This window comes from Coregonus lavaretus (assembly GCF_964263955.1).
Source record: "Coregonus lavaretus genome assembly, chromosome: 3".
Classification (NCBI taxonomy): Eukaryota; Metazoa; Chordata; class Actinopteri; order Salmoniformes; family Salmonidae; genus Coregonus; species Coregonus lavaretus.
In genome coordinates, this window is record NC_139990.1 from 44247502 (window position 1) to 44274020 (window position 26519).

General features: G+C 43.7%; 1 protein-coding gene and 2 long non-coding RNA genes across 3 annotated transcripts in view; all 3 read left to right on the forward strand.

The window, feature by feature from the left end:
- Positions 1–8137: 8137 nt before the first annotated feature.
- LOC311108934 lies at positions 8138–8485 on the forward strand. Its single transcript, XR_014610559.1, has 2 exons — positions 8138–8181; positions 8266–8485. It is a non-coding gene; the product is annotated as an uncharacterized lncRNA (long non-coding RNA).
- Positions 8486–13079: 4594 nt separating this feature from the next.
- LOC311116688 lies at positions 13080–13427 on the forward strand. The gene is made up of 2 exons (XR_014611464.1): positions 13080–13123; positions 13208–13427. It is a non-coding gene; the product is annotated as an uncharacterized lncRNA (long non-coding RNA).
- Positions 13428–14144: 717 nt separating this feature from the next.
- The window catches only part of LOC311107408 (cyclic AMP-responsive element-binding protein 5-like), a gene marked incomplete at its 3' end in the record, with an annotated part of 29667 nt that continues 17292 nt past the window's right edge, over positions 14145–26519 (forward strand). Inside the window, exons 1-4 of the mRNA XM_084149897.1 lie at positions 14145–14197; positions 21295–21372; positions 22186–22279; positions 25975–26111. Of these exons, the coding sequence (XP_084006023.1) occupies positions 21319–21372; positions 22186–22279; positions 25975–26111 (285 nt within the window). The 5' untranslated portion in view covers positions 14145–14197; positions 21295–21318. The remainder of the gene's footprint in view (positions 14198–21294; positions 21373–22185; positions 22280–25974; positions 26112–26519) is intronic.

The window sequence follows — 26519 nt, forward strand, 5'->3', positions numbered from 1 at the left end:
CACAATATCCCATATCTGTTTAGTTTTTTTTGTGTAAAGACCACATTATTGTCATCATCAATGTATGAAACACATTATTAAAAGTTTCTTTATGTGCTTATTTGCTGACGTCAAAGTGCCTCCCGCCAAGTCCCTTGAGCATATGAAAATGATGATGACGACCAAAGATTGTCTGTTCCATAGAATTTGGAATTAGAACAATTTAATAGGATCACTACGTAAAACTGCCCCTTAGACAAATGTGTAGTGGCTGTGTGTGATCGTTGCTATGCTGTGTCTGGTTGAGAGTACCAATGCTGTTTTGGTATCTATTTGCTTTGATTATCAGTGTTTGTTTATTGAAACAAAAATACTATTTATTGCGTAGAAAGTTATGCCACTGCAGTAATGTATTTTTGTTTGCAGTTTGTGTTTGGAGAAATGTTGATGGGGGTCCAAGCAGTATTGAACCTGTCCTCTACTGAGGTTAGTCTTTTAGTTATGTATTCATATTTATAAAATATTCACTGTTTATGTTTACATGTAGTGGCTAACTTTCTCTTTCTTTCATGCTATAGTTTAGTTTTTCACTGTGTGGACACGTGTGTGTGTGTGTATATCTGTGTGCGTGTGTGTTTGACAGACAGACATCTAAGAGAGATGTTGAAATGCACCAATTTGTAAGTCACTCTGGATAAGAGCGTCTGCTAAATGACTTAAATGTTAAATGTAAATGTAGATGCAAATATGTTTCACTTCTTTCTTGTACAGTTCTTGGTACTGACCACAGGGTGGGAGTGTGTGACAGAAAACTGAAAAAATAAATAATTATACATTGGGCCCCTACCTACAGAAAGCTTCTTACAGGACTGACTAAATACAAGCAGGATTATTATGAAATGGGCATCCTCTACATAAGGCGTGATCAGCATTTATTGTTTTCATATTTATTGTTTTCAGAAATGAAAGACATTGCTGTCAACAAACAAAGTCATACAGACACAGTGCAGAAGGTTGACCATGAGTGCACACAGCAATCCACAGGGAAAAAGTGACATCTGTAGTCTACCTCATATTGCAGGTCTGAGGCCCTGTCACAACTGATTAACTCTCTCTCACTTCAGTTCAAACATGAAAAATAAACCAACCATGTTGTACCTTCCCCTCCTCCACTCTTCCACCCAGAACCGGACGTAGAAGGCAGGGAAGGACTGTGGTCTGTCATGGAACACCAAAAAGGCAGGAGATTGGCAACAGTAGCGCTCTCTCATGGAAGCCTTATGTTCCACATAGGAAAGAAGAGGGTTAATTAAGTAAGTAAAACTCTTCCATCCATTCCTACCAAAGCTACAGTAACTCTCATTCTCTCCTTACTTTTCCTTTCACGTTCTTTGGCACATGGCTCAGCCCTGGTTGTGTGCCCGGTGGTGGTGTAATGGACTGGGTCCTCCTCACCGGCCCAGTTCAGGCAGCATCAGAACTGGCAGCATCATGCTTGCTACTGGTAAACCTGTTTTTTCCAGGGCTGCGTCCCAAATGACACCCTATTCCCTATGTGGGGCTCTGGTCAAAAGTAGTGCACTATATAGGGAATAGGGTGTAATTTGGGACACAACCCAGGGCTGCTGGGCTGATTAGTGTGGGATCTTTACAGTGAAAGCGTCATGGCATAATGACATCACAGTCATCTCCCTGTACTGTTTGAGAGAGAGAGAGAGTCATTTCATGAAATGCTGCCACTGCTGCCTCTTCAGTCTCCACGGCTATTTGTCCATGGTCGTTCTTGATGAGTAAAGCTGCTACTAATCAGACATCATTCACTACTGTGCAATTCATTACAGCTCATAAAAGCGGATGAGGTCATAGCTGTTATGTGTGATTTTCTGCATCAGAGATTTAGTGAAGACGATGAACCTCTGTGGCAAACCAACCCACACACTAGTTCTATACTATGTGGTATTGAGGGGAAGACAAACTACTGTAAGTATTTGATTGGGAATTATAACTTCCACAGATATCCTTATGGATATACTTCCACAGATATCCATATCCTTATGGATTTATCTACTGAATCCCACTACCACTACCACGGTTCTGGTACATAACTGCTCTATGACCGTTGAAATCATGTTCATTTTATTTTCTATTTTATCTTTATTTATTCAGGAAGTCCCATTGAGGTGAGAAGACTTATTTTACAAGGCTGGCCTGGCCTGTTCATGCAAAGCCATATATCTTGGCTAGACAGAGAAGCTTCTGATCCCAAAGAAAATGTCACAAAGCCCCCAAAATAAGCACTAGGAGGAGAGTATCAGACCCACAGATTTAGCAGAGCAGAAGACCTCCTGGGAACCCAGTATTTGTTTAAATTCCAAATCCATACCTTGTGTTTATTTATCAAGTGTAATCTGGCATAGTTATCAGTGCTGGAAGGGCAGCTTAGAGTTTACACACCAAGTTCAAATATTGCATTTTCAACGCAGCGAGGAATTGCAATATGTCCTCACATGAAATTGGATCTCTTGAAAGAGCAAGCGAAAACAAACCATCGGATACTTGCTAATGACATCATTATGTGCATACCTGGATATCATTACTCTATACATTAAGGTACTACGGTTCTGTACAAGGCTCAACTTTTCACCAACAAACAAAACATTGCTGTTATATCCTAAATCTTCAATGTATTCCTAATACTGCATATAATAAACATGACATTCTCATATCATAACCTTCTATTGTCTGGACATAAAAACTCATGAGTTGCCTCCCTTTGTACCTTTGCAGCGCACCAAGACATTAGTCAACATCAATGTAGCTACAGATGATACATTAAAAAGAAGACAAAGGCCTATGTATTACAGTAACAGGTAAATGTCTGGCTCTGCCTTAGGTACGCATTGTCTCCGTCCCAAATGGCCCCCTCTCCCTATGTAGTGTACTACATTTGACCTGGGCACTGGTCAAAAGTAGTGCACTTTAAAGGGAATAGGGTGCCATTGGGACATAACCATTGCCATATTGAGGGACTGTACAGAGGAAAGGCTATGTACGTTACAGTATTACATAAAGCCTAACGCCTCAACGTTTCCAGCCCTGCAGGCACAAACCAGCCATCATTTCCCAAGGTATGGAAAGAGGAAAGAGGTAAACACCCTGACACTGTAACATTCCATCAACAAGATCAAACAGAGAAGCCATCCACAGCCCTGCCCAGGTATTAAACAGTACAGTACACCACTGTCTTCATAGGGGCGTGCTTTAAGAAACCTTTCCAATGTGATCCCATTCAAAAAGCACTGTGGAAAGCAAAGCACACATTCAGGAGGAGGAGGAGGTAGGCTAAAACGACGTCCCGTACAATATTGATCAAATCTCCTTTAGTGGAGGTCAACGACCCCTCACTGTATGCCTCTTTTACCGTTAATAGTCCCATTCTCCAGGGATATGATGTTTGGATTGTTCTGGAAATATATAGGCAATAAAGGACAAAAGGGTGTCATAAACGTTGATTAAAGCTCTTCTTAAAAGAGCCAGGCGGGAGAGGCTCCTGAGTTATGGAGGCGTTTCAGTCGGCGTTATTGTTTCTGTGACAGAGACCTCTTAGTGCTGCTGCCTGCGCCGTCCTGGACGACACGGTGCAGCGGTAAACATCTCTCTCTCTTTGAGGAGAGGAGACAGTCATTAATCCCCAGGCTGGGACCAAGGAGAGGAGGAGAGGGGAAGACGAGAGGAGAGGGAGAGTAGGGCTACACGCTGGTGCCTGGATGGTCTCGGTCTCAGTCAGACATCACAGCAACCCAGCCCAGCCTCCCAGCCCCCCAGCCCAGCCTCCCAGCTCCCCAGCCCCCCAGCCCAGCCTCCTAGCCCCCCAGCCCCCCAGCCCAGCCTCCCAGCCCCCCAGCCTCCCAGCCCAGCCTCCTAGCCCCCCAGCCCCCCAGCCTCCCAGCCCCCCAGCCCAGCCTCCCAGCCCCCCAGCCCAGCCTCCCAGCCCCCCAGCCTCCCAGCCTCCCAGCCTCCCAGCTCCCCAGCCTTCCAGCCCCCCAGTCCCCCAGCCCAGCCTCCCAACCCCCCAGCCCAGCCCCCCAGCCAAGCCTACAAGCCGCCACCAGCAGGTCACACTCAGCTCCAATCTGCATGATTTTTCAGCACCCAGATGTCTGGGGCTTTTTTATTGTACATTTTAACCGAGGCTTCAATTTCAATGATCCTGGTGGTGGTGGTAGTGGTGGTGACATTGTTTACATGGCCTTTCTATTAAATTACATTATAGTGATAATACCTCTTGATACACTGTCCATATTAGAGAGTCTATTTTTAAAGACAATGTCATCCAGCATGTCATCACATTTCATGTCTCTTTAGGCCTGTGTCACATTTATAAAGAAAAATGCTAAGTGGAATTCAGAGGATGAAGTGATGATATGTAGGATAGCTGCAAACAGTTGCATGAATAAGACTCAAGATCATTAAGTGATTTACCTATCCTCCTGGCTCCTGCATTAACAGATTAAATAAATAATGGCAGAGTAGAGGAAACATAATATTGCTCTGTCTGGAAACATGAGCGTATCTTAGAGAGTGACAGAATTAGGGGGCAGTGAGGGAGAAGGGATGATCATTGTACAAGTGACAGGCAACTCAATTGTCCATATCATCACTAAGCATCTCTCTTGTGTGTCATCCATTTAATGTGCGCATAAACCACCCCCCTGACATAAACATGGAGAAGTGCCATAGATAGAAAGGGTATGTACGAGTTCTACAGACAGATGGTTGTTTAGTTTGATGGTAGAACCAGGATGATGTTCTACAGACAGATGGTTGTTTAGTTTGATGGTAGAACCAGGATGATGTTCTACAGACAGATGGTTGTTTAGTTTGATGGTAGAACCAGGGTGATGTTCTACAGACAGATGGTTGTTTAGTTTGATGGTAGAACCAGGATGATGTTCTACAGACAGATGGTTGTTTAGTTTGATGGTAGAACCAGGATGATGTTCTACAGAGAGATGGTTGTTTAGTTTGATGGTAGAACCAGGATGATGTTCTACAGACAGTTGGTTGTTTAGTTTGATGGTAGAACCAGGATGATGTTCTACAGACAGATGGTTGTTAAGTTTGATGGTAGAACCAGGATGATGTTCTACAGACAGATGGTTGTTTAGTTTGATGGTAGAACCAGGATGATGTTCTACAGACAGTTGGTTGTTTAGTTTGATGGTAGAACCAGGATGATGTTCTACAGACAGATGGTTGTTTAGTTTGATGGTAGAACCAGGATGATGTTCTACAGACAGATGGTTGTTTAGTTTGATGGTAGAACCAGGATGATGTTCTACAGACAGATGGTTGTTTAGTTTGATGGTAGAACCAGGATGATGTTCTACAGACAGATGGTTGTTTAGTTTGATGGTAGAACCAGGATGATGTTCTACAGACAGAAGGCTGTTTAGTTTGATGGTAGAACCAGGATGATGTTCTGTCTGTCCTTAATTTCCCCTGCATCACATTACCTCTAGCCTACCTAGCATAATGCCAGGACAAATATCTTACTTGTTCTTTGTCTGTGTAACACCATCTCTTAAATCCAACACTTAGAGGTAGATATAATGTCTCCAATTATTTATTTACTCAAGGCAGCTGCATGATTATTCATTATTAAGAGGTAGAAGATGGAGAGAGGAAAACATTATCTCTCTCTCTCTCTCTCTCTCTCTCTCTCTCTCTCTCTCTCTCTCTCTCTCTCTCTCAATTCAATTCAATTCAATTTAAGGGCTTTATTGGCATGGGAAACATGTGTTAACATTGCCAAAGCAAGTGAAGTAGATAGTAAACAAAAGTGAAATAAACAATAAATATTAACAGTAAACATTACACTCAGAAGTTTCAAAAGAATAAAGACATTTCAAATGTCATATTATGTATATATACAGTGTTGTAACAATGTGCAAATAGTTAAAGTACAAATGGGAAAATAAATAAACATAAATATGGGTTGTATTTACAATGGTGTTTGTTCTTCACTGGTTGCCCTTTTCTTGTGGCAACAGGTCACAAATCTTGCAGCTGTGATGGCACACTGTGGTTTTTCACCCAGTAGATAAGGGAGTTTATCAAAATTGGGTTTGTTTTCGAATTCTTTGTGGATCGCTGTAATCTGAGGGAAATATGTGTCTCTAATATGGTCATACATTTGGCAGGAGGTTAGGAAGTGCAGCTCAGTTTCCACCTCATTTTGTGGGCAGTGTGCACATAGCCTGTCTTCTCTTGAGAGCCAGGTCTGCCTACGGCGGCCTTTCTCAATAGCAAGGCTATGCTCACTGAGTCTGTACATAGTCAAAGCTTTCCTTAAGTTTGGGTCAGTCACAGTGGTCAGGTATTCTGCCACTGTGTACTCTCTGTTTAGGGCCAAATAGCATTCTAGTTTGCTCTGTTTTTTTGTTTGTTCTTTCCAATGTGTCAAGTAATTCTCTTTTTGTTTTCTCATGATTTGGTTGGGTCTAATTGTGTTGTTGTTGTTGTTGTTGTTGTCCTGGGGCTGTGTGGGGTCTGTTTGTGTTTGTGAACAGAGCCCCAGGACAAGCTTACTTAGGGGACTCTTCTCCAAGTTCATCTCTCTGTAGGTGATGGCTTTGTTATGGAAGGTTTGGGAATCGCTTCCTTTTAAGTGGTTATAGAATTTAACGGCTCTTTTTTGCATTATTTGGTGTTTTACGTTGTACACAGAGGATGTTTTTGCAGAATTCTGCATGCAGAGTCTCAATTTGGTGTTTGTCCCATTTTGTGAATTCTTGGTTGGTGAGCGGACCCCAGACCTCAGAACCATAAAGGGCAATGGGTTCTATAACTGATTCAAGTATTTTTAGCCAGATCCTAATTGGTATGTCAAATTTTATGTTCCTTTTGATGGCATAGAAGGCCCTTCTTGCCTTGTCTCTCAGATCGTTCACAGCTTTGTGGAAGTTACCTGTGGCGCTGATGTTTAGGCCGAGGTATGTATAGTTTTTTGTGTGCTCTAGGGCAACGGTGTCTAGATGGAATGTGTATTTGTGGTCCTGGCAACTGGACCTTTTTTGGAACACCATTATTTTTGTCTTACTGAGATTTACTGTCAGGGCCCAGGTCTGACAGAATCTGTGCAGAAGATCTAGGTGCTGCTGTAGGCCCTCCTTGGTTGGTGACAGAAGCACCAGATCATCAGCAAACAGAAGACATTTGACTTCAGATTCTAGTAGGGTGAGGCCGGGTGCTGCAGACTGTTCTAGTGCCCTCGCCAATTCGTTGATATATATGTTGAAAAGGGTGGGGCTTAAACTGCATCCCTGTCTCACCCCACGGCCCTGTGGAAAGAAATGTGTGTGTTTTTTGCCAATTTTAACCGCACACTTGTTGCTTGTGTACATGGATTTTATAATGTCGTATGTTTTTCCCCCAACCCCACTTTCCATCAATTTGTATAGCAGACCCTCATGCCAAATTGAGTCAAAAGCTTTTTTGAAATCAACAAAGCATGAGAAGACTTTGCCTTTGTTTTGGTTTGTTTGTTTGTCAATTAGGGTGTGCAGGGTGAATACGTGGTCTGTCGTACGGTAATTTGGTAAAAAGCCAATTTGACATTTGCTCAGTACATTGTTTTCACTGAGGAAATTAACTAGTCTGCTGTTAATGATAATGCAGAGGATTTTCCCAAGGTTGCTGTTGACGCATATCCCACGGTAGTTATTGGGGTCAAATTTGTCTCCACTTTTGTGGATTGGGGTGATCAGTCCTTGGTTCCAAATATTGGGGAAGATGCCAGAGCTAAGGATGATGTTAAAGAGTTTAAGTATAGCTAATTGAAATTTGTGGTCTGTATATTTGATCATTTCATTGAGGATACCATCAACACCACAGGACCTTTTGGGTTGGAGGGTTTGTATTTTTTCCTGTAGTTCATTCAATGTAATTGGAGAATCCAGTGGGTTCTGGTAGTCTTTAATAGTTGATTCTAAGATTTGCATTTGATCATGTTAGGCCTACTGCTGCTAGGTAGCTCTCTCTCTGCTCTCTCCCTCCCCTCTGTCTGTCCTTGATTGCAGGAGTGAAGTCTGGTGTGCGGGAGTCAGGGTTCCAGCTGCAGCCCATTCACCATAATCACCTCAGCCTTTAAGACCCGGTCAAACTTACCACTCATCGTCAGATCATAGTCAAGACGACCATGTTAGTCTCGCTGCCGACTCAACCTGTTGGTTTTTGCTCTTTGTGTTTTTGGCCTGTTCTATTTACTTTTCTCCTGTGCCACAGATTATTGGAACCTGACTCCTGCCTCCGCTTCACTCCTGCCACCACCATCCTGCTCTCCACTACCGGACCTCCCTTTTGGACTCACCACGGACACTAGGACATTACGGTACCACACCTGCCCTGACCTGGATCTGTTACCCTCCCTGTAACCTGGACTTGCTCTTCCCCTATTATTGGAAACCTGGACTATTGAACATTGTAAATAAACCTGTTAAACCTTCTCTGGCTTGGTGTACTTGTCTGCATTTGGGTTCTAATCCAGTTAAATCATGACAGTATGATCTGACCAACATGAACCCAGCAGACAGTAGCTCGGATACCACCCCAGAGTGCACTCAAATTTGGACTGCCATAGCCAATCAGGGCATTTTACTTGGCCAACATGATACCCTGTTTAAGACTATTGCTGAGAACAGTCAGGTGCTGCTTAATCAGGTTCAATTACTCACCAATCAAGTGTCTGCCCTTACTACCCAAGTTAATAATGCACCCCTCGGGCATGGCATACAAACTGCTCCTTTTCCTGCTCCACCTGTTTTTCCTACCCCTTCAGCCCAGATCAGAGAGCCTTTTGTTCCTGCTTCAGAGCGCTATGACGGGAACATGGGAACCTGTGGCGATTTTTTGACTCAATGCTCGTTAGTGTTTGAACAACAGCCCCTCACCTACGCCTCAGAAAGAGCCCGTATTGCCTACCTTATCAACTCTACTAGCGGTTCCGCTCGTGCCTGGGGATCCGCGGTCTGGGAGAGTCAGTCGGACATTTGCAACGCTTACGTTGCCTTCACCACTGAGATGAGGAAGGTTTTTGACCACCCCGTACGGGGCAAGGAGGCTGCGAAACGGTTGTTTTCTCTTCGGCAGGGGGCTCGCAGTGTGGCGGAGATGGCAGTGGAGTTTCGGACTTTAGCGGCAGTGAGTGGTTGGAATGACGAGGCATTACAAGGAGTGTTCATCAATGCTTTGTCTGAGACTTTAAAAGATGAATTGGTGTCATATGATGAATCGCCTACGCTGGATAATCTTATTTCACTCACCATCAGGTTGGATAATCGGATTCGGGAGCGCCGCCGGGAGAGGAGTGTTAGTTCCAAGCAACCTGTCTGTCGTCAACAAACTCCTCCCCGCATCTTCCCTACGGAGAAAGCCGTGTCTTCCCGAGTTGATACGAGGAGCACTGAACCCGAAGCCATGGAGGTGGGTCGTGCACGGTTGTCCTCAGAGGAGCGTGCACGTCGTATTCAGGCTCGGGTCTGCCTGTATTGTGGAGAAGCTGGTCATTTCGTTCCTTCCTGCCCAGTTCGTCCGGGAAAAGGGCCGGCTCATCATTATTGGGAGAAGTTTTGGTGAGCCGAGCAGCGGATTCTTCCTCTTCTCCCCGCATTCTGCTCCAGGCATCCCTCCAGTGGCAGTCCCAGAATTTCTCTGTTAGTGCGCTGGTTGACTCTGGTGCCGACGAAAGCTTTTTGGATAGAGAGTGGGCTCAACAAATGGATTTGGAGACTGTTCCTATGGACTGTCCGCTGCAGGCTAAGGGTCTAAATGGACAATTGTTGACCCGTATTACCCATCAGACTGTTCCTGTTTGTCTCAGAGTGTCGGGAAATCATCAGGAGAACATTCAATTCCATATAATCGACTGCCCACAGACCCCCCTGGTCCTTGGTATCCCCTGGCTCATAAGACACAATCCACACATTGATTGGGTGACAGGTAGAATTGTTTCATGGAGCACATTTTGTCATGTGAATTGTTTGTGTTCTGCTCAGACCCCTGCCAGCACTGTGCCTCAACCTCCACTGGAGTCCATGGATCTTTCTGCTGTCCCTGACGTGTATCATGACCTGGCATCCGTTTTCTGCAAACACAGAGCTACTTCTCTTCCTCCTCACCGGCCTTACGACTGCGCCATTGACCTCCAGCCAGGAGCCCCGCTCCCCAGCAGTCGCCTGTACAATCTCTCCCGCCCGGAGACGGAGGCTATGGAGAACTACATTCGGGACTCCTTGGCGGCAGGTATTATTCGTCCTTCCTCGTCACCTGTAGGAGCGGGATTCTTTTTTGTTGCTAAGAAGGATAAGACCCTCAGACCCTGTATTGATTTCCGTGGACTTAACAACATCACCATTAAGAACAAATATTCTCTGCCATTAATTAATTCTGCTTTTCCCCTCCTTCATGGTGCAACTATCTTTACCAAACTGGATCTACGTAATGCGTATCACCTGGTGCGCATTCGTAAAGGTGATGAATGGAAGACTGCCTTCAACACACCCTTGGGACATTTTGAGTATCTAGTTATGCCTTTTGGGTTGTCCAATGCCCCTGCTGTTTTTCAGGCACTAGTCAATGATGTCCTTCGGGACATGTTGAATCGGTTTGTTTTTGTCTATCTGGATGATATCTTGATTTTCTCAGAGTCCTCCCAGGAACATGAACTGCATGTGCGCCAGGTGTTGCAAAGGTTGTTGGAGAACAAACTGTTTGTGAAGATGGAGAAATGTGAATTTCATGTGTCTGAGACCTCTTTTTTGGGTTACATCATAGCTCAGGGGGAGTTGCGGATGGACCCAGCTAAGATCTCTGCTGTCACGGACTGGCCAGCCCCCTCCACCCGCAAACAACTTCAACGATTCCTGGGGTTTGCGAACTTCTATAGGAGGTTCATCAAGGACTACAGCCGCATTGCGGCGCCACTCACCGCTCTCACCTCCATCTCACGACCGTTCGCTTGGAATGAAGGGGCCGAATCAGCGTTCGAAGAACTGAAACATCGCTTCGCCTCGGCTCCCATTCTGATGCAGCCGGACCCCGACCGCCAGTTTGTCGTGGAGGTGGATGCATCCGACACTGGGGTAGGTGCGGTGTTGTCACAACGTTCTCCTGAAGATAACAAACTGCATCCCTGTGCTTTTCTCTCAAGGAAACTTTCTCAGGCAGAGAGGAATTATGATGTTGGCAATCGTGAACTGCTCGCCGTTAAGCTGGCTCTCGAGGAGTGGCGACATTGGTTGGAGGGGGCGGAACAACCCTTCATCGTTTGGACGGATCATAAGAATCTGGCTTACCTCCAGTCAGCGAAGCAGCTCAACCCCCGTCAAGCCAGGTGGGCACTATTTTTTGGGAGATTCAATTTTTCTCTGTCTTACCGTCCTGGGTCACGCAACGTCAAGCCTGACGCCCTGTCTCGTGTTCATTCGGCTGTTGATACTGGTAGTAACCCTGAACCCATCTTGCCTCCTACCTGCAGTATTGCGGCCATCACATGTGACATCGAAGGGATTGTTAGACAGGCTCAACATCATCAAGCTGACCCTGGGAGGGGTCCTTCTAACCGGATGTTTGTCCCTGAGTCTGCTCGCTCCCAGGTACTTCAGTGGGCTCACTCGTCTCCCCTTACCTGTCACCCTGGAGTTTCGCGGACCCTTGACTTTGGGCGACGGAAGTTCTGGTGGCCCACGATGGAGGCGGACACTCGAGCCTTCATTGCTGCTTGTACGGTATGTGCACGAAGTAAGAACTCCACCCAGGCCAGCGCTGGTCATCTACGACCTCTACCTATACCCAGCCGGCCCTGGTCGCACATTGCTATGGATTTTGTCACTGGACTTCCCCCCTCGTCTGGAAAGACTGTCATTCTTACTGTGATTGATCGTTTTTCTAAGTTCGCTCATTTTTTGGCCCTACCTAAACTGCCCACTGCCAGAGAGACGGCTGATATTTTGGTTGAACATGTGTTCCGCTCTCATGGTCTACCCACGGATATTGTCTCTGACAGGGGTCCCCAGTTTGTCTCCCAGGTGTGGAAAGCTTTCTGTAAAGCTTTGGGCATCACATCCAGCCTGTCCTCTGGATATCACCCCCAGACCAACGGGCAAGCCGAGAGAGCGAACCAGGAGATGGAGACCGCTCTCCGCTGTGTCACAGGGTCTAACCCTGGGTCATGGAGCTCCATGCTCCCCTGGGTGGAATATGCTCATAACACCTTGACTAACGCTTCCTCTGGTTTGTCTCCCTTTCTGTGTGCTCTGGGTTATCAACCTCCCCTGTTCCCTTCTCAAGAGAGGGAACTGGCGGTACCCTCGGTGCAGTCCCACATGCGCCGCTGCTTCAAGGTCTGGAGGAAGGCCAGGGTAGCTCTGTCCCGAGCTTCGGCGTACATGCAGAGGCAAGCCAACCGTCACCGGTCCCAGGCTCCCGGTTACTCTCCTGGTCAAGAGGTATGGCTTAAATCACGTGACCTTCCATTGAAAGTGGAGTCTAAGAAGATGGCGCCTCGTTTTATAGGACCGTTCAAGATACTGTCTATTGTTAACCCCTGCGCGGTTAAGCTACAGCTTCCTGCCTCCCTACGGGTTCATTCCACCTTTCATGTTTCCCAGATTAAGCCTGTGTCGGTTAGCCCTCTGTGCCCGCCCTCTCGTCCCCCTCCTCCGCCCAGGATCGTGGGTGGGGGTCCGGTCTACACTGTCCGGCGACTTCTGGATGTTCGCCGCCGGGGTCGTGGTTTCCAGTACCTGGTGGATTGGGAGGGTTATGGTCCTGAGGAACGTTCCTGGGTGCCCAGGAGCTTCATTGTGGATCCTGCTCTGGTCCGAGAGTTTCATAGGTTACATCCCGATAAACCCTGTCGGCCGCCAGGTGGCGTCCGTAGAGGGGGGGGTACTGTTAGGCCTACTGCTGCTAGGTAGCTCTCTCTCTGCTCTCTCCCTCCCCTCTGTCTGTCCTTGATTGCAGGAGTGAAGTCTGGTGTGCGGGAGTCAGGGTTCCAGCTGCAGCCCATTCACCATAATCACCTCAGCCTTTAAGACCCGGTCAAACTTACCACTCATCGTCAGATCATAGTCAAGACGACCATGTTAGTCTCGCTGCCGACTCAACCTGTTGGTTTTTGCTCTTTGTGTTTTTGGCCTGTTCTATTTACTTTTCTCCTGTGCCACAGATTATTGGAACCTGACTCCTGCCTCCGCTTCACTCCTGCCACCACCATCCTGCTCTCCACTACCGGACCTCCCTTTTGGACTCACCACGGACACTAGGACATTACGGTACCACACCTGCCCTGACCTGGATCTGTTACCCTCCCTGTAACCTGGACTTGCTCTTCCCCTATTATTGGAAACCTGGACTATTGAACATTGTAAATAAACCTGTTAAACCTTCTCTGGCTTGGTGTACTTGTCTGCATTTGGGTTCTAATCCAGTTAAATCATGACAGATCATGTATATTTTTTTGCTGTTTGTTCTCTGTTATAGGGCCAAAAAGGTTGGAGAAGTGGTTTACCCATACATCTCCGTTTTGGATAGATAGCTCTTCGTGTTGTTTGTTTAGTGTTTTCCAATTTTCCCAGAAGTGGTTAGAGTCTATGGATTCTTCAATTACATCTCTCTCTCTCTCTCTGCTCTCTCTCTAAGACAAGGTCCAAGTCTGCTATTCAAGGGTAACTTTCTTGTATTTGTGAACTTGGGTAATTGGAAATGAATTGAATTGCTATCGGTCTTCTATACTACTGTATATTAAAACATGAAATATCAATTTCAATGTAAACTTTATTTACCATCTTAAAAGCAGCCACTATTCTGGCTGATCCGTTTTTTTTGTAAACAAGAAGTGAATACCCTATGATAAAACATGTTTTTGTATAGGGTAGCCTTTAAATAAGTATTGGGGCAAGTTGATAGTGGGGTACCCTCTCAGTTGTGTGCCCTACCTTACGTCCTGCAGTGTCCCGTATGTGCATTTGCAAACTCTGCCTTGCTCGCCCCAACAGCCCGCCTCCAAGCGGACCACAATGATTTAGAAGTTCAGGAATCCCACATGACGTCACCGAGGGGTGACGTAATGCTTCTCTAAATAGAACGTATTGTAATCTTTTCTCAGTCCAACGTGGTTCCTTCTGAGAGACTGCTGCATATTTTCTACACTTGTTTGGTAAGTTAAAATAATTGCATTCCACTACAGTAAATTATAAACTTGCAATTATAGATTGTTAATTTCGTTTCGTACAGTTGCGTTGTTATTTATTTTCACTTCGGTTGATGTGACAAGTTGCTCAGAGAATCGCATCGACTGAATGCTGCGGCGTTCTGTAGATTTGTTTGATTTAATATTATTGTCTGTTGTCTCGTGCATATTGTATTATGAGCAGAATTGTGTTTATGTCCGTTATTTCTTCGTATAGTAGCAGGATTGCCATCTCAGTGCAATACTTAGAAGTCTCAGGACGCGCGTGGACTGACTGTTGAATGTTGTTGAAGTTGAGCACGGAAATGTCAAGTGATGCTCGCTGCTCGCGAGCTGTCAGTGCCGTACGGTAGCTACTAGCTACCATAGTCATTTAGCCGACAAACTGTATGTGTGAGTAGGTTACCTATGGGTAGTATCGAGCGATGTGTCAGTGCAGGGTAGCCTATGGTGCGCAATTACTAAAGACAATATTTGGAGGAATTAGTTCGCAATGGTTATCAACTGCAAATACTGACACAGCGTGGACTAACCTATAGGAGTCGACTTAGCCATTTTTTGTAGAGCTTTACAAAGTAATCTTTTTAATGATTCTCAAGTTTGCAGAATTTTGCATCATTGTTCCCCTGTCCCATCCATGGATGGATGCAGCCCACGTCTAGATGTTGTCCTGTGCAGTTTACGAACGGTCACGTCTTCGACAACGGTAAAAGTAGCTAAAGAGGAGCTGTCATTCCATCCATAATACCAATACATGTTTATGATACTGTGGTAGCCTATAATACTGTTCACATTACATTTTGAAGAGGAATCTAACCGAAACATTACGTCATTCTGCAAGCCAGCAGTCGCTATTTGATTAACCGGCGCCGAGCTATTGAAGGTTTCAGAGGGGTTCTGCTGACGGGGCACACTTGACTTTAAGTGCCTGCGGCTGAAAAATATGTTTTAATCTTATGATTAGATTGTCATTGAGTTTAAATGATGGCGAACCAATCTCCATTTATCAGTTTCCAGTTTTATTTTTAATTGTAGCCTATATCTATCAAACAATCTCTCTCTGTAAGTTTACTGTGGTGCCTCCCTTCTGCAATTACTATTCACTAATGATGAAGATGATGATGATGATGATAATGTTAATGTTAATAACTAAAATTATTGTGTTAGTGGTTTAACTAAATATGATTCATGTGCAACATTATAATATCTGATGATGAATCCATCTTCATAAATAAAATAGAAACTCACATTAAATAGCCTAAATTAAATAGAACATTACCAAAATTATTTGAGGCATATAACTTTAAAAAAAAAAAAATCGTTATAAGACTACTAGAAGTTAGGGAAAGAGAGTGTACTGGAATTAAGGCCTACTGAAAATAACTGGTCTGACTGATGGAGGTACGACTGAAAAAAGTTCATTGTTATTGACAGAATAATAATTATTATAGTGGGTAAAATAAAAATACATCTAACACAAGACAGAGGTAGACTGAAGTATACTTCTTAAAAATGTGTTTATTTCTAATTGAATTATTATATATGAAGATATTAATCAAATATGTCACTATAGATAAGCTACCATGATCATACACATTGGTATAAAATAATTAGCACAGTAACACAGAATAAAGAATTTACTTAATCAACTAACTAAGTTAACTTCATCAATTAAGTTAAGTGAATACAACAGGTATACATCACTGTTTGTGTGCATTTGACCAGCTGTAAATTTGAGCACTTTCCAGGTTATGATTTTGAGTCTATTCGACCAGGTATAGATTAGGATGTGATGTTATAATAATCCTCATGGTTTTACATATTATACTTTGGGTTTGTTAGGGTCCCGTGTGGCTCAGTTGGTAGAGCATGGCGCTTGCAACGCCAGGGTTGTGGGTTCGATTCACACCGGGGACCAATATAGGGAAAAAGTACAAAAATGTATCCACTTACTGTACGGTAAGTCACTCTGGATAAGAGCGTCTGCTAAATGACAAAAGGTTTGAACTGTTAGCAACATGTTTGCATTTTTATGAGAAAAAAACAATTTTAATTGCCTACTTTTACAAAAACAAACTCTAATAACATAATTATAAAGAAGATGATTCATACAATTTGCCATGAGCGATACCGTCCACACAATCACAGTCCCTTCTATAAATAAAGGCAGATCTGACTTCAGGTATTGTGGTAGTGTAAAAAGGCCCTATGCTGAGTGTGTATATGCTGGGCCCCTCCGCAGCTCAGTGTTAGTTAACTCCTTGTTATCCTCTATGTGGATGTGAGTGTGTTGACTGGTGGAGCCCTGGGGTGGAGGCGTCTCTATGCTTGTTGGAAGTTCACACACACACACACACACACACACACACACACACACACACACACACACACACACACACACACACACACAGTTTACACACCGTGCGGGGACAGAGAGGTGGTGATTGACAGTGATTGAGGGTTGCCTCTCAGGGGCCCCTCTGTCCTGTGTGTTTACAGTGTACTATAAGGCCTACATGAGGAGTTCACAGCACACACAGCATTGTCTGAGCGAGCCGTGTTCCTCGCCTCAGGGCTCGCTGTGATCCCACCATGAACCTGCGCTGTTGAAGGCCCACCCCCTTCACACACGCTGAACACACACACACATGCCGAACACACACACGCCAAACACACACCGAACACACACACATGCCGAACACACACACGCCACACACACACCGATCACACACACGCCAAACACACACCGAACACACACACATGCCGAACACACACACGCCGAACACACTCACACGCACACACCATACTGTTTGAATTGTAATATGTGCCCTACCTGGAGAGTTCGTTCCCTGGTCCCTGTTGAAATCGTACTCCGCTCACTAATCCTTCCCCTCTCTCACATCGGGACCCAGTTAATGTAAAGTGTAACCAAATTTCCTCTGCTAAACTAAAACATCTATATCAAGTGAAAGCCAAGTGCCCCATTGAAGGGAAAAGGCGTTGTGCTCTGGCGATTTAGAGGCGAGAGCAGCAATTGGGACAACTCACTGGGGCTTACATGGAGCCCTTGTTTCAGTGTTTTATGCGTATGATGGTTTGAATTTCCTTTTCAACATGTTGAGTTGAGGTATTTCTGAAAGAAAAGCCTCACATCAATAATTTTCCCTATTCTGGTAATGACTCGTGAATAAAGTTTAGGCCTAACGTGTGGAAATGGAATAGAAAATGTTTCTCTTTGGATGTTAGTCTCGTGGTTTTCTGATTGACATTTAGAGAGAAGCTTTTGGAACATAAGCCGAATCAGATTGTCAAAACACTTGATGGACTAGTTTAAGTTGTTGATAATACCGTGAGAAGAATTCTACTTAGTGAACAAAGCTTGATGAACTGAATGTATCCAGGTTAGAGAATGGATCCTGCTGTTCAGACCAATCTTTTTTATATTATATTTGGGCTACCAGTATTGGACCTACAGTATGTGGAGAGTCTACTACCAGTATTGGACCTACAGTATGTGGAGAGTCTACTACCAGTATTGGACCTACAGTATGTGGAGAGTCTACTACCAGTATTAGACCTACAGTATGTGGAGAGTCTACTACCAGTATTAGACCTAAATGACGTAAATGTAAATGTAAATGTGGAGAGTCTACTTCTTTGTCTTGGAGTGGCCAAGGCTCACTAAGTGTACAATTAGATAATAGTCGATCGATAAGGTTGTTGTTGTTGCTCTGGAAAGTGTTGTTTTAGGTAGTAAAGTGATAGAAGGAGAAAAAGGTGAGGGAGGGAGAAAGAGAGAGAGGGACAGGAGACAGAGAGAGAAGGACGAGAAGAGAGAGAGAGAAGGAGAGAGAAGGATAGAAAGAGAGAAGGGGGATAGATAGAGACGCAGACCTCCTTGCCCTCTGACTGAGGGACCCTGTCCAGACCTTTCCTAACAGAGGGACCCTGTCCAGACCTTTCCTAACAGAGGGACCCTGTCCAGACCTTTCCTAACAGAGGGACCCTGTCCAGACCTTTCCTAACAGAGGGACCCTGTCCAGACCTTTCCTAACAGAGGGACCCTGTCCAGACCTTTCCTAACAGAGGGACCCTATCCAGACCTTTCCTAGCAGAGGGACCCTGTCCAGACCTTTCCTAACAGAGGGACCCTGTCCAGACCTTTCCTAACAGAGGGACCCTGTCCAGACCTTTCCTAACAGAGGGACCCTGTCCAGACCTTTCCTAACAGAGGGACCCTGTCCAGACCTTTCCTAACAGAGGGACCCTGTCCAGACCTTTCCTAACAGAGGGACCCTGTCCAGACCTTTCCTAACAGAGGGACCCTATCCAGACCTTTCCTAGCAGAGGGACCCTGTCCAGACCTTTCCTAACAGAGGGACCCTGTCCAGACCTTTCCTAGCAGAGGGACCCTGTCCAGACCTTTCCTAACAGAGGGACCCTGTCCAGACCTTTCCTAACAGAGGGAGCCTGTCCAGACCTTTCCTAACAGAGGGACCCTGTCCAGACCTTTCCTAACAGAGGGACCCTGTCCAGACCTTTCCTAGCAGAGGGACCCTGTCCAGACCTTTCCTAACAGAGGGACCCTGTCCAGACCTTTCCTAACAGAGGGACCCTGTCCAGACCTTTCCTAGCAGGCTTTGCCACAGAAGTAGCCTGTAAGGAAAAAGGCTCTGGTTAACTTTACACGCCATTTGAATGTTTTGACTTTGTTAGAGGAAATAGTCTGTACAGTTCAAAAAAAATCACACATGTTAATCATGTATGAAGGTATTCATGCTGAACACGTCATGTGTGGCCTTGACTCAAATGTTTAGTTTATTCAAATAGAGAGACAAAAAAATTGTCACTTTTGTGGGATTCAATCAGATCACACATGGTGGGAAATGCGGCTTTTAAACACCATTTCCAATTGAGCCGATATATGCAGCATTTACCGTTGTCGAGAATGAGCAATCGGATTGAATCCCGGCCTAAAACGGTTGTCTGTGTGTACATTTGAAGAGTAATTTGTGTTAGGCTTTATCGTATGAGTGCTTCTCAGTGGATTCATTTGGTTCCAACATGTCCCACCCATTTTCATCCAAAGAACAAGGGCGCCTGCTCCCTAATCAATGACAAAACAGGATTTCAAAAAGAGTCTTTAACATTTTTATCCCCCTCTCAGGCTACAAACTAGGCAACTAAGCAGTTAGGCCCTAGTCTCCCAGAGGGCTGAATGGTCTGGCAGTGTGCTGAGGGTGGAGGGGCTGGTTATAAGACAGTAGAGGTTAGACTGCAATAAGACTTAGTGAGACGTAGAACCTCTAGTCTGAATAAAACATGAAGTCCCTGTGGTCACGTCATTCCTGGAAATAGTCATTCCAGGAAATAGCAGTTAAATGCGTGCTGATGTTTTGTAAACTCTAGTCTAATCTGCTCCTACTATTATATGTGTTGTAAACTCTAGTCTAATCTGCTCCTACTATTATATGTGTTGTAAACTCTAGTATAATCTGCTCCTACTATTATATGTGTTGTAAACTCTAGTATAATCTGCTCCTACTATTATATGTGTTGTAAACTCTAGTCTAATCTGCTCCTACTATTATATGTGTTGTAAACTCTAGTATAATCTGCTCCTACTATTATATGTGTTGTAAACTCTAGTCTAATCTGCTCCTACTATTTATTATATGTGTTGTAAACTCTAGTCTAATCCGCTCCTACTATTATATGTGTTGTAAACTCTAGTATAATCTGCTCCTACTATTATATGTGTTGTAAACTCTAGTCTAATCTGCTCCTACTATTATATGTGTTGTAAACTCTAGTATAATCTGCTCCTACTATTATATGTGTTGTAAACTCTAGTCTAATCTGCTCCTACTATTATATGTGTTGTAAACTCTAGTATAATCTGCTCCTACTATTATATGTGTTGTAAACTCTAGTATAATCTGCTCCTACTATTATATGTGTTGTAAACTCTAGTCTAATCTGCTCCTACTATTATATGTGTTGTAAACTCTAGTCTAATCCGCTCCTACTATTATATGTGTTGTAAACTCTAGTATAATCTGCTCCTACTATTATATGTGTTGTAAACTCTAGTCTAATCTGCTCCTACTATTATATGTGTTGTAAACTCTAGTATAATCTGCTCCTACTATTATATGTGTTGTAAACTCTAGTCTAATCTGCTCCTACTATTATATGTGTTGTAAACTCTAGTCTAATCCGCTCCTACTATTATATGTGTTGTAAACTCTAGTATAATCTGCTCCTACTATTATATGTGTTGTAAACTCTAGTCTAATCTGCTCCTACTATTATATGTGTTGTAAACTCTAGTCTAATCTGCTTCTACTATTATATGTGTTGTAAACTCTAGTATAATCTGCTCCTACTATTATATGTAAATGTAAATATGTGTTGTAAACTCTAGTATAATCTGCTCCTACTATACTACCACACGTAATCAACCCCCCCCCGTTCCCCCCACCCAGGCTGCATCCCAAATGGCACCCTATTCTCTATATAGTACACTACTTTTGACTAGAGCCCAGGGCCCTATAGGGAATAGGGTGCCATTTGAGACGCAACCCCGGTTATAGAGAACAGGCCGGGCCCTGCCTTTAAGCTGTAACAGCTTTTTTCTTGATGTCATGTCCTGTCACTCTCTGTGTGAACTAATGAACACCTGTCTGTAGGCTACTGCCAGGAGGGAATGGAATACTATATTTTGTATGTTTACGACTGAAAATAACTTTAATAACTTTAATAAGTTTGCTATTTTCAGGCACAACATCAATAGAGTAATCTAGAATGACACAATGAAAGAAAGGGATGTCTACGTCTTCATGTGTGCTGAGAGCTAAACTCTCCTCTTTCCTCTCTCTCTCTCTCTCTCTCTCTCTCTCTCTCTCTCTCTCTCTCTCTCTCTCTCTCTCTCTCTCTCTCTCTCTCTCTCTCTCTCTCTCTCTCTCTCTCTCTCTCTCTCTCTCTCTCTCTCTCTCTCTCTCTCTCTCTTCTCTCTCTCTCTCTCTCTCTCTCTCTCTCTCTCTCTCTCTCTCTGTTTGTAGTCTTATGAGGAGTTGGTGAGAGTGATGAACTCTGAGCAGGAAAGGCCGTTTGTGTGCAGTGCCCCTGGCTGTTCTCAGGTGAGTGTCGACACACGTCTGTGTGTGTTTTTTGTGTGTGTGTGTGTGTGTGTGCTCGTGCATGTTTGTGTGTGAGCGCCTGTAACATGAAGAAGAGGATGGAGAGGGGGCCTGAAGAGTAGGTTGCTGCCTCGCACATCAGGAGAAACAGAATAGCACCCACTTCCAGTGAAACCCCAGCTGTAAATAAAGGGGCTTTTTGCTGCAGATGTGAAAAACACCACAGAATAATGGTTAAGAAGTCAATGCCACGTCTGTCACGCTTTTGTTAGGATGCACAGTAGAGGTGAAATATGAAGTTAAAATATGTATTGTCCTGTTTTATATTGATGTAAGGCTTTAAGGTATAGATTATAGAGGAGTCATTATAGACTTAATAAATGTATTTTCATACTGTATGTTCAGTGTTAAACTCCCAGGTATTTTGTCCACATGCTGGAGACATTAAGAAGATAGATTACCGCAAAACAACACATTTTTACTTACTCAATGATCATAGACAACCACAAAATTCACAGGAATTTGTTTCTGGAGTGCAGTATTCCTTTAACTGTCTCTGTGCATGCTTTTTTAACCTGGAATTCACACTAGTGAATATCATACAAAATATCACTGAATATCACTGGATTCCAGGCTTGAGACTCTGTGCGTAGAGAACTGAGTGGTTGTGTTCTTTATCGAGGAGGACCACATTGGAAAATAACTATATTTATTTTAAAATAACTATATTTATTGTTTCCTGTGTTATCCTCTTTTTTTTAACAGTACAATTGTCTTTACCCCAAAATGAATCTAATAATTCTGTCCCAACAGCGATTCCCCACAGAGGACCACCTGATGATTCACCGGCACAAGCATGAGATGACCCTGAAGTTTCCCTCCATAAAGATCGACAACATGTTATCAGGTGACAAACGGCTTCAGACATCCCATGCTGTATCACTCTCTAGTGTGCATCCCAACTGGCACCCTATTCCCTATGTAGTGCACTACATTTGACCAGGGCCCATAATAGGATTTCATTTGGGACATAGCCTCTAGTCTAATAGTCTAGTCCCATCGTGGTGTTCTGGAATAGATGAATGTTGTATTTCTCTCTCAGGAAGTAGCAACTGTCCCCGCCAGGCATATAGTAAGTCAGGCTATAAACAGAACTGTGTAGCCTACACCAGGGTTGGGGTTGATTCCGTTTTTGATTCAGTCAATTCAATGAAATTCACTTAATTAATGACTGAATTCAGGCCAACTGTGCTGTGCGTTGTGTTCAGGAGAGTTTGTGGTTGACTGCTATACTGTACCTCGACTCTGTTGTGGCTCTCCTCATTTCCCAACGGTGAAAGCCTCGTTGTGTATTGAGTCTAATCTGTAACCCATACCTTGTCGTTCTGCAGTGCTCAGCAGGACAATGAGACACTGATGAAATTCATGTTTTTCCTTTTTCCAAGTTAAGATACATGTTTTGTCATAGACAACATTTCTCTTTCTTGCTAAGTTGTGCTGCTGGCTTCCTGTCATCATCACATATCTCATTAGTCTTGCTGTGACAGTGGGGAGGGGATGAATGGGTGGAGGGGTGGTGGAGGGGGGGGTTCCCCTGCCCTGCCCCACCATACAGAGGGGAGGAGAAGGGGTGTGGTTGGGGGTGACATATTGACCCACAGTTCAAAGGAAGACCTGATTTATACTGTCTGTCAATCCCAAGGCAAAGTCATACTTCCAGATCTTTAGTGCCTAGACAGAGCCCTGCTGAAGCAACAGAAGACTGGTGTGTGTGTGTATGTGTGTATATACAGATGTAGGACATGTAAAACTTGTATTTGAGGTTTAAAAAGTCTGAAGTTTGTACTATATCAACCCCTACAAAAATGTCCACTAATTATAATCCACATAATAATTGTGTACTTTCCTGTTGCTGCAGGATTATTTTCCTGCTGTACACTTAGAAAAAATGGGTCCAAAAGGGTTCTTCGGCTGTCCCCATAGGAGAACCCTTTTTGGTTCCAGGGAGAACCCTTTTTGGGGCCACGTAGAACCCTTTTGGGTTCCATGTAGAACTGTCTGTGGAAAGGGTCCTACATGGAACCCAAAAGGGTTCTACCTGGAACCCAAAATAGTTATTCTTCAAAGAGTGTAGCAAATTGGCTCAAATTAGGATACTACATGTATGTATGTACAATGCCTTCAGAAAGTATACATACCCCTTCACTTATTCCACATTTTGTTGTGCTACAGCCTGAATTCAAAATTGATTACATAATTGTTTTTCTCTTACCCATCTACACACAATACCCTATAATGACAAAGTGAAAACATGTTTTTAGGAATTTTTGCAAATGTATTGAAAATTAAATACAGAAATATCACATTTACATAAGTATTCACAGCCCTGAGTCAATACATGTTAGAATCACCTTTGGCAGCGATTACAGCTGTGAGTCTTTCTGGGTAAGTCACTAAGAGCTTTGCACACCTGGATTGTACAATATTTGCCCATTATTCTTTTCAAAATTATTCAAGCTCTGTCAAATTGGTTGTTGATCATTGCTAGACAACCCCTTTCAAGTCTTGCCAAGGATTCTCAAGCAGATTTAAGTCAAAACTGTAACTTGGCCACTCAGGAGCATTCACTGTCTTCTTGCTAAGCAATTCCAGTGTAGATTTGGCCTTGTGTTTTAGGTTATTGTCCTGCTGAAAGGTGAATTCATCTCCCATTGTCTGGTTGAAAGCAGACTGAACCAGGTTTTCCTCTAGGATGTTGCCTGTGCTTAGCTCCATTCCGTTTATTTTTTATCCTGAAAAACTCCCCAGTCCTTAACGATTACAAGCATACCCATAACATTATGCAGCCACCACTATGCTTGAAAATATTGTATTAGATATGTTGTATTGGATTTGCCCCAAACATAATGCTTTGTATTCAGGACAAAAAGTTATTTGCTTTGCCACATTTTTTGCAGTATTACTTTAGTGCCTTGTTGCAAACAAATTAATAACTTACATCATGCTGAAAGGGATGTTCAATGTCTGCTCTTTTTTTTACCCATCTACCAATAGGTGCTGTTCTTTGCGAGTTATTGGAAAACCTCCCTGGTCTTTGTGGTTGAATCTGTGTTTGAAATGCACTGCTCAACTGAGAGACATTATAGATAATTGTATGTGTGGAGTATAGAGATTAGGTAGTCATTAAAAATCATGTTAAACACTATTATTGCACACAGAGTGAGTCCAGAGTGAGTCCATTTACTCCTGAACTTATTTAAGCTTGCCATATCAAAGGGGGTGAATACTTATTGACTCAAGACATTTCAGCTTTTCATTTTTAATTAATTTGTAAACATTTTGAAAAACATGATTCCACTTTGTGTAGGCCAGTGACAAAAAAAACTAATTTTAATCCATTTTAAATTCAGGCTGTAACACAACAAAATGTGGAAAAAGTCAAGGGGTGTGAATACTTTCTGAAGGCACTGTGTGTATGTGTGTGTGTGTGTGTGTGTTAGGCTGATGCTGACTGAGATTGTCTTCTTTATTATTTACACTGAGCGACCAGGAGAATCAGGTTTCTGTCCCGGCTGAGTCAGTGTCCTCATTCCCCACTCTCTCTCTTACTGCTCTGTCCATTTCTCTTACTGAAAGAGGGTCGACGATCATAAGTCACCTGTCTGTCTGACTCTCCTGTTTAGGGTTAACACAACTTCAACATGTCACCCAGAGAGATTTAAACTGCCCCAGACCCTTTCCTCTTTTTGATATGTAACACCAAAGCTTACCTCATTTTACCAAGGTTTGGCCTGTTTCTCCTAACATCCGCGGTGAGTTGTCACGTCATCATACTTCTCTGGAAATGGACACCGCTGGCGCTCCAGTTTTTAAAAACGTTTTAATGGTTAAGCTGTCATCCTCCCTATTGGGAAAGCCAGACTGTTTTGGTCAAACTGTATTTTGGTCGTCAATCCCCAGTCTAGCCAGAATGGATAAACAGCCCGTGGTGGAGTATGCTTTTAGCCTTTGAAAAGGACTTGATCCTAAAATCACCTTGGACTGTCTGAAACATGATCCAGTCTCTCTGCCCCCTGATGCTGAGTGGAGTAACACTGCCTGACTGAAGGGAACAAATGGGCCCCCCCTCTCTGTAGGTGAGGTCTGGACATTGTTAACTGAAATGTTGCTATTGAGAGTGGTATCTGTGTCTAATGTAAAAGGAGAGTGGCTTTGCTAACCATTTGGAATGATCATTAGCTTGGTGCAATGTATTCTCTGCCTCTGTCCACTTCATATTCATCAGCTGTTCTTCTTTATCAATAAACTATCACAACTTAACAGTTCAGGCAACGGACAAAAAAAAGTAATTTTTAGCTAACATTATTAGAGTTGAAAATGTTGTGTGTGTCCCTCTCACGGCTAGTTAACAAACATACAGTGCAGATATATATACAAATGTATTGTTTTATACACTATTATTTTAACTTTTTTTCTGTTTCTAGAATGAATGCTTTCCTGACCAAGATAGACGATTTTTTTGTCAATTTGCTACCTGCTAGGATGCTAATACCCATTCTAGTGAGTTGTATATGTAATTCTATGGTGTCTCCTGTGTTCCAGATCAGACGCCAACCCCAACGCGCTTCCTGAAGAACTGTGAGGAGGTGGGTCTGTTCAGCGAGCTGGACTGTTCTATAGAACAGGAGTTCAGGAAGGCCCAGGAGGAAGAGGACAACAAACAGGTAGACAAGATGACAATAAGACAACTAACCTGATTATCAGGTAGACACGATGACAGTAAGACAACTAACCTGATTATCTTTTTGGACTAACTCCAAAAAGTTTTGGGACACTGTAAAGTCCATAGCCTCCAACTGCTCTTAAACGCTAGTAAAACTAAATGCATGCTCTTCAATCGAACGCTGCTTGCACCCGCCCGCCCGACTAGAATCACTACTCTCGGCGGGTTTGACTTAGAATATGTGGACAACTACAAATACCTAGGTGTCTGGTTAGACTGTAAACTCTCCTTCCAGACTCACATTAAGCATCTCCAATCCAAAGTTAGATCTAGAATCGGCTTCCTATTTTGCAACAAAGCCTCCTTTACTCATGCTGCCAAACATGCCCTCGTAAAACTGACTATCCTACCGATCCTTGACTTT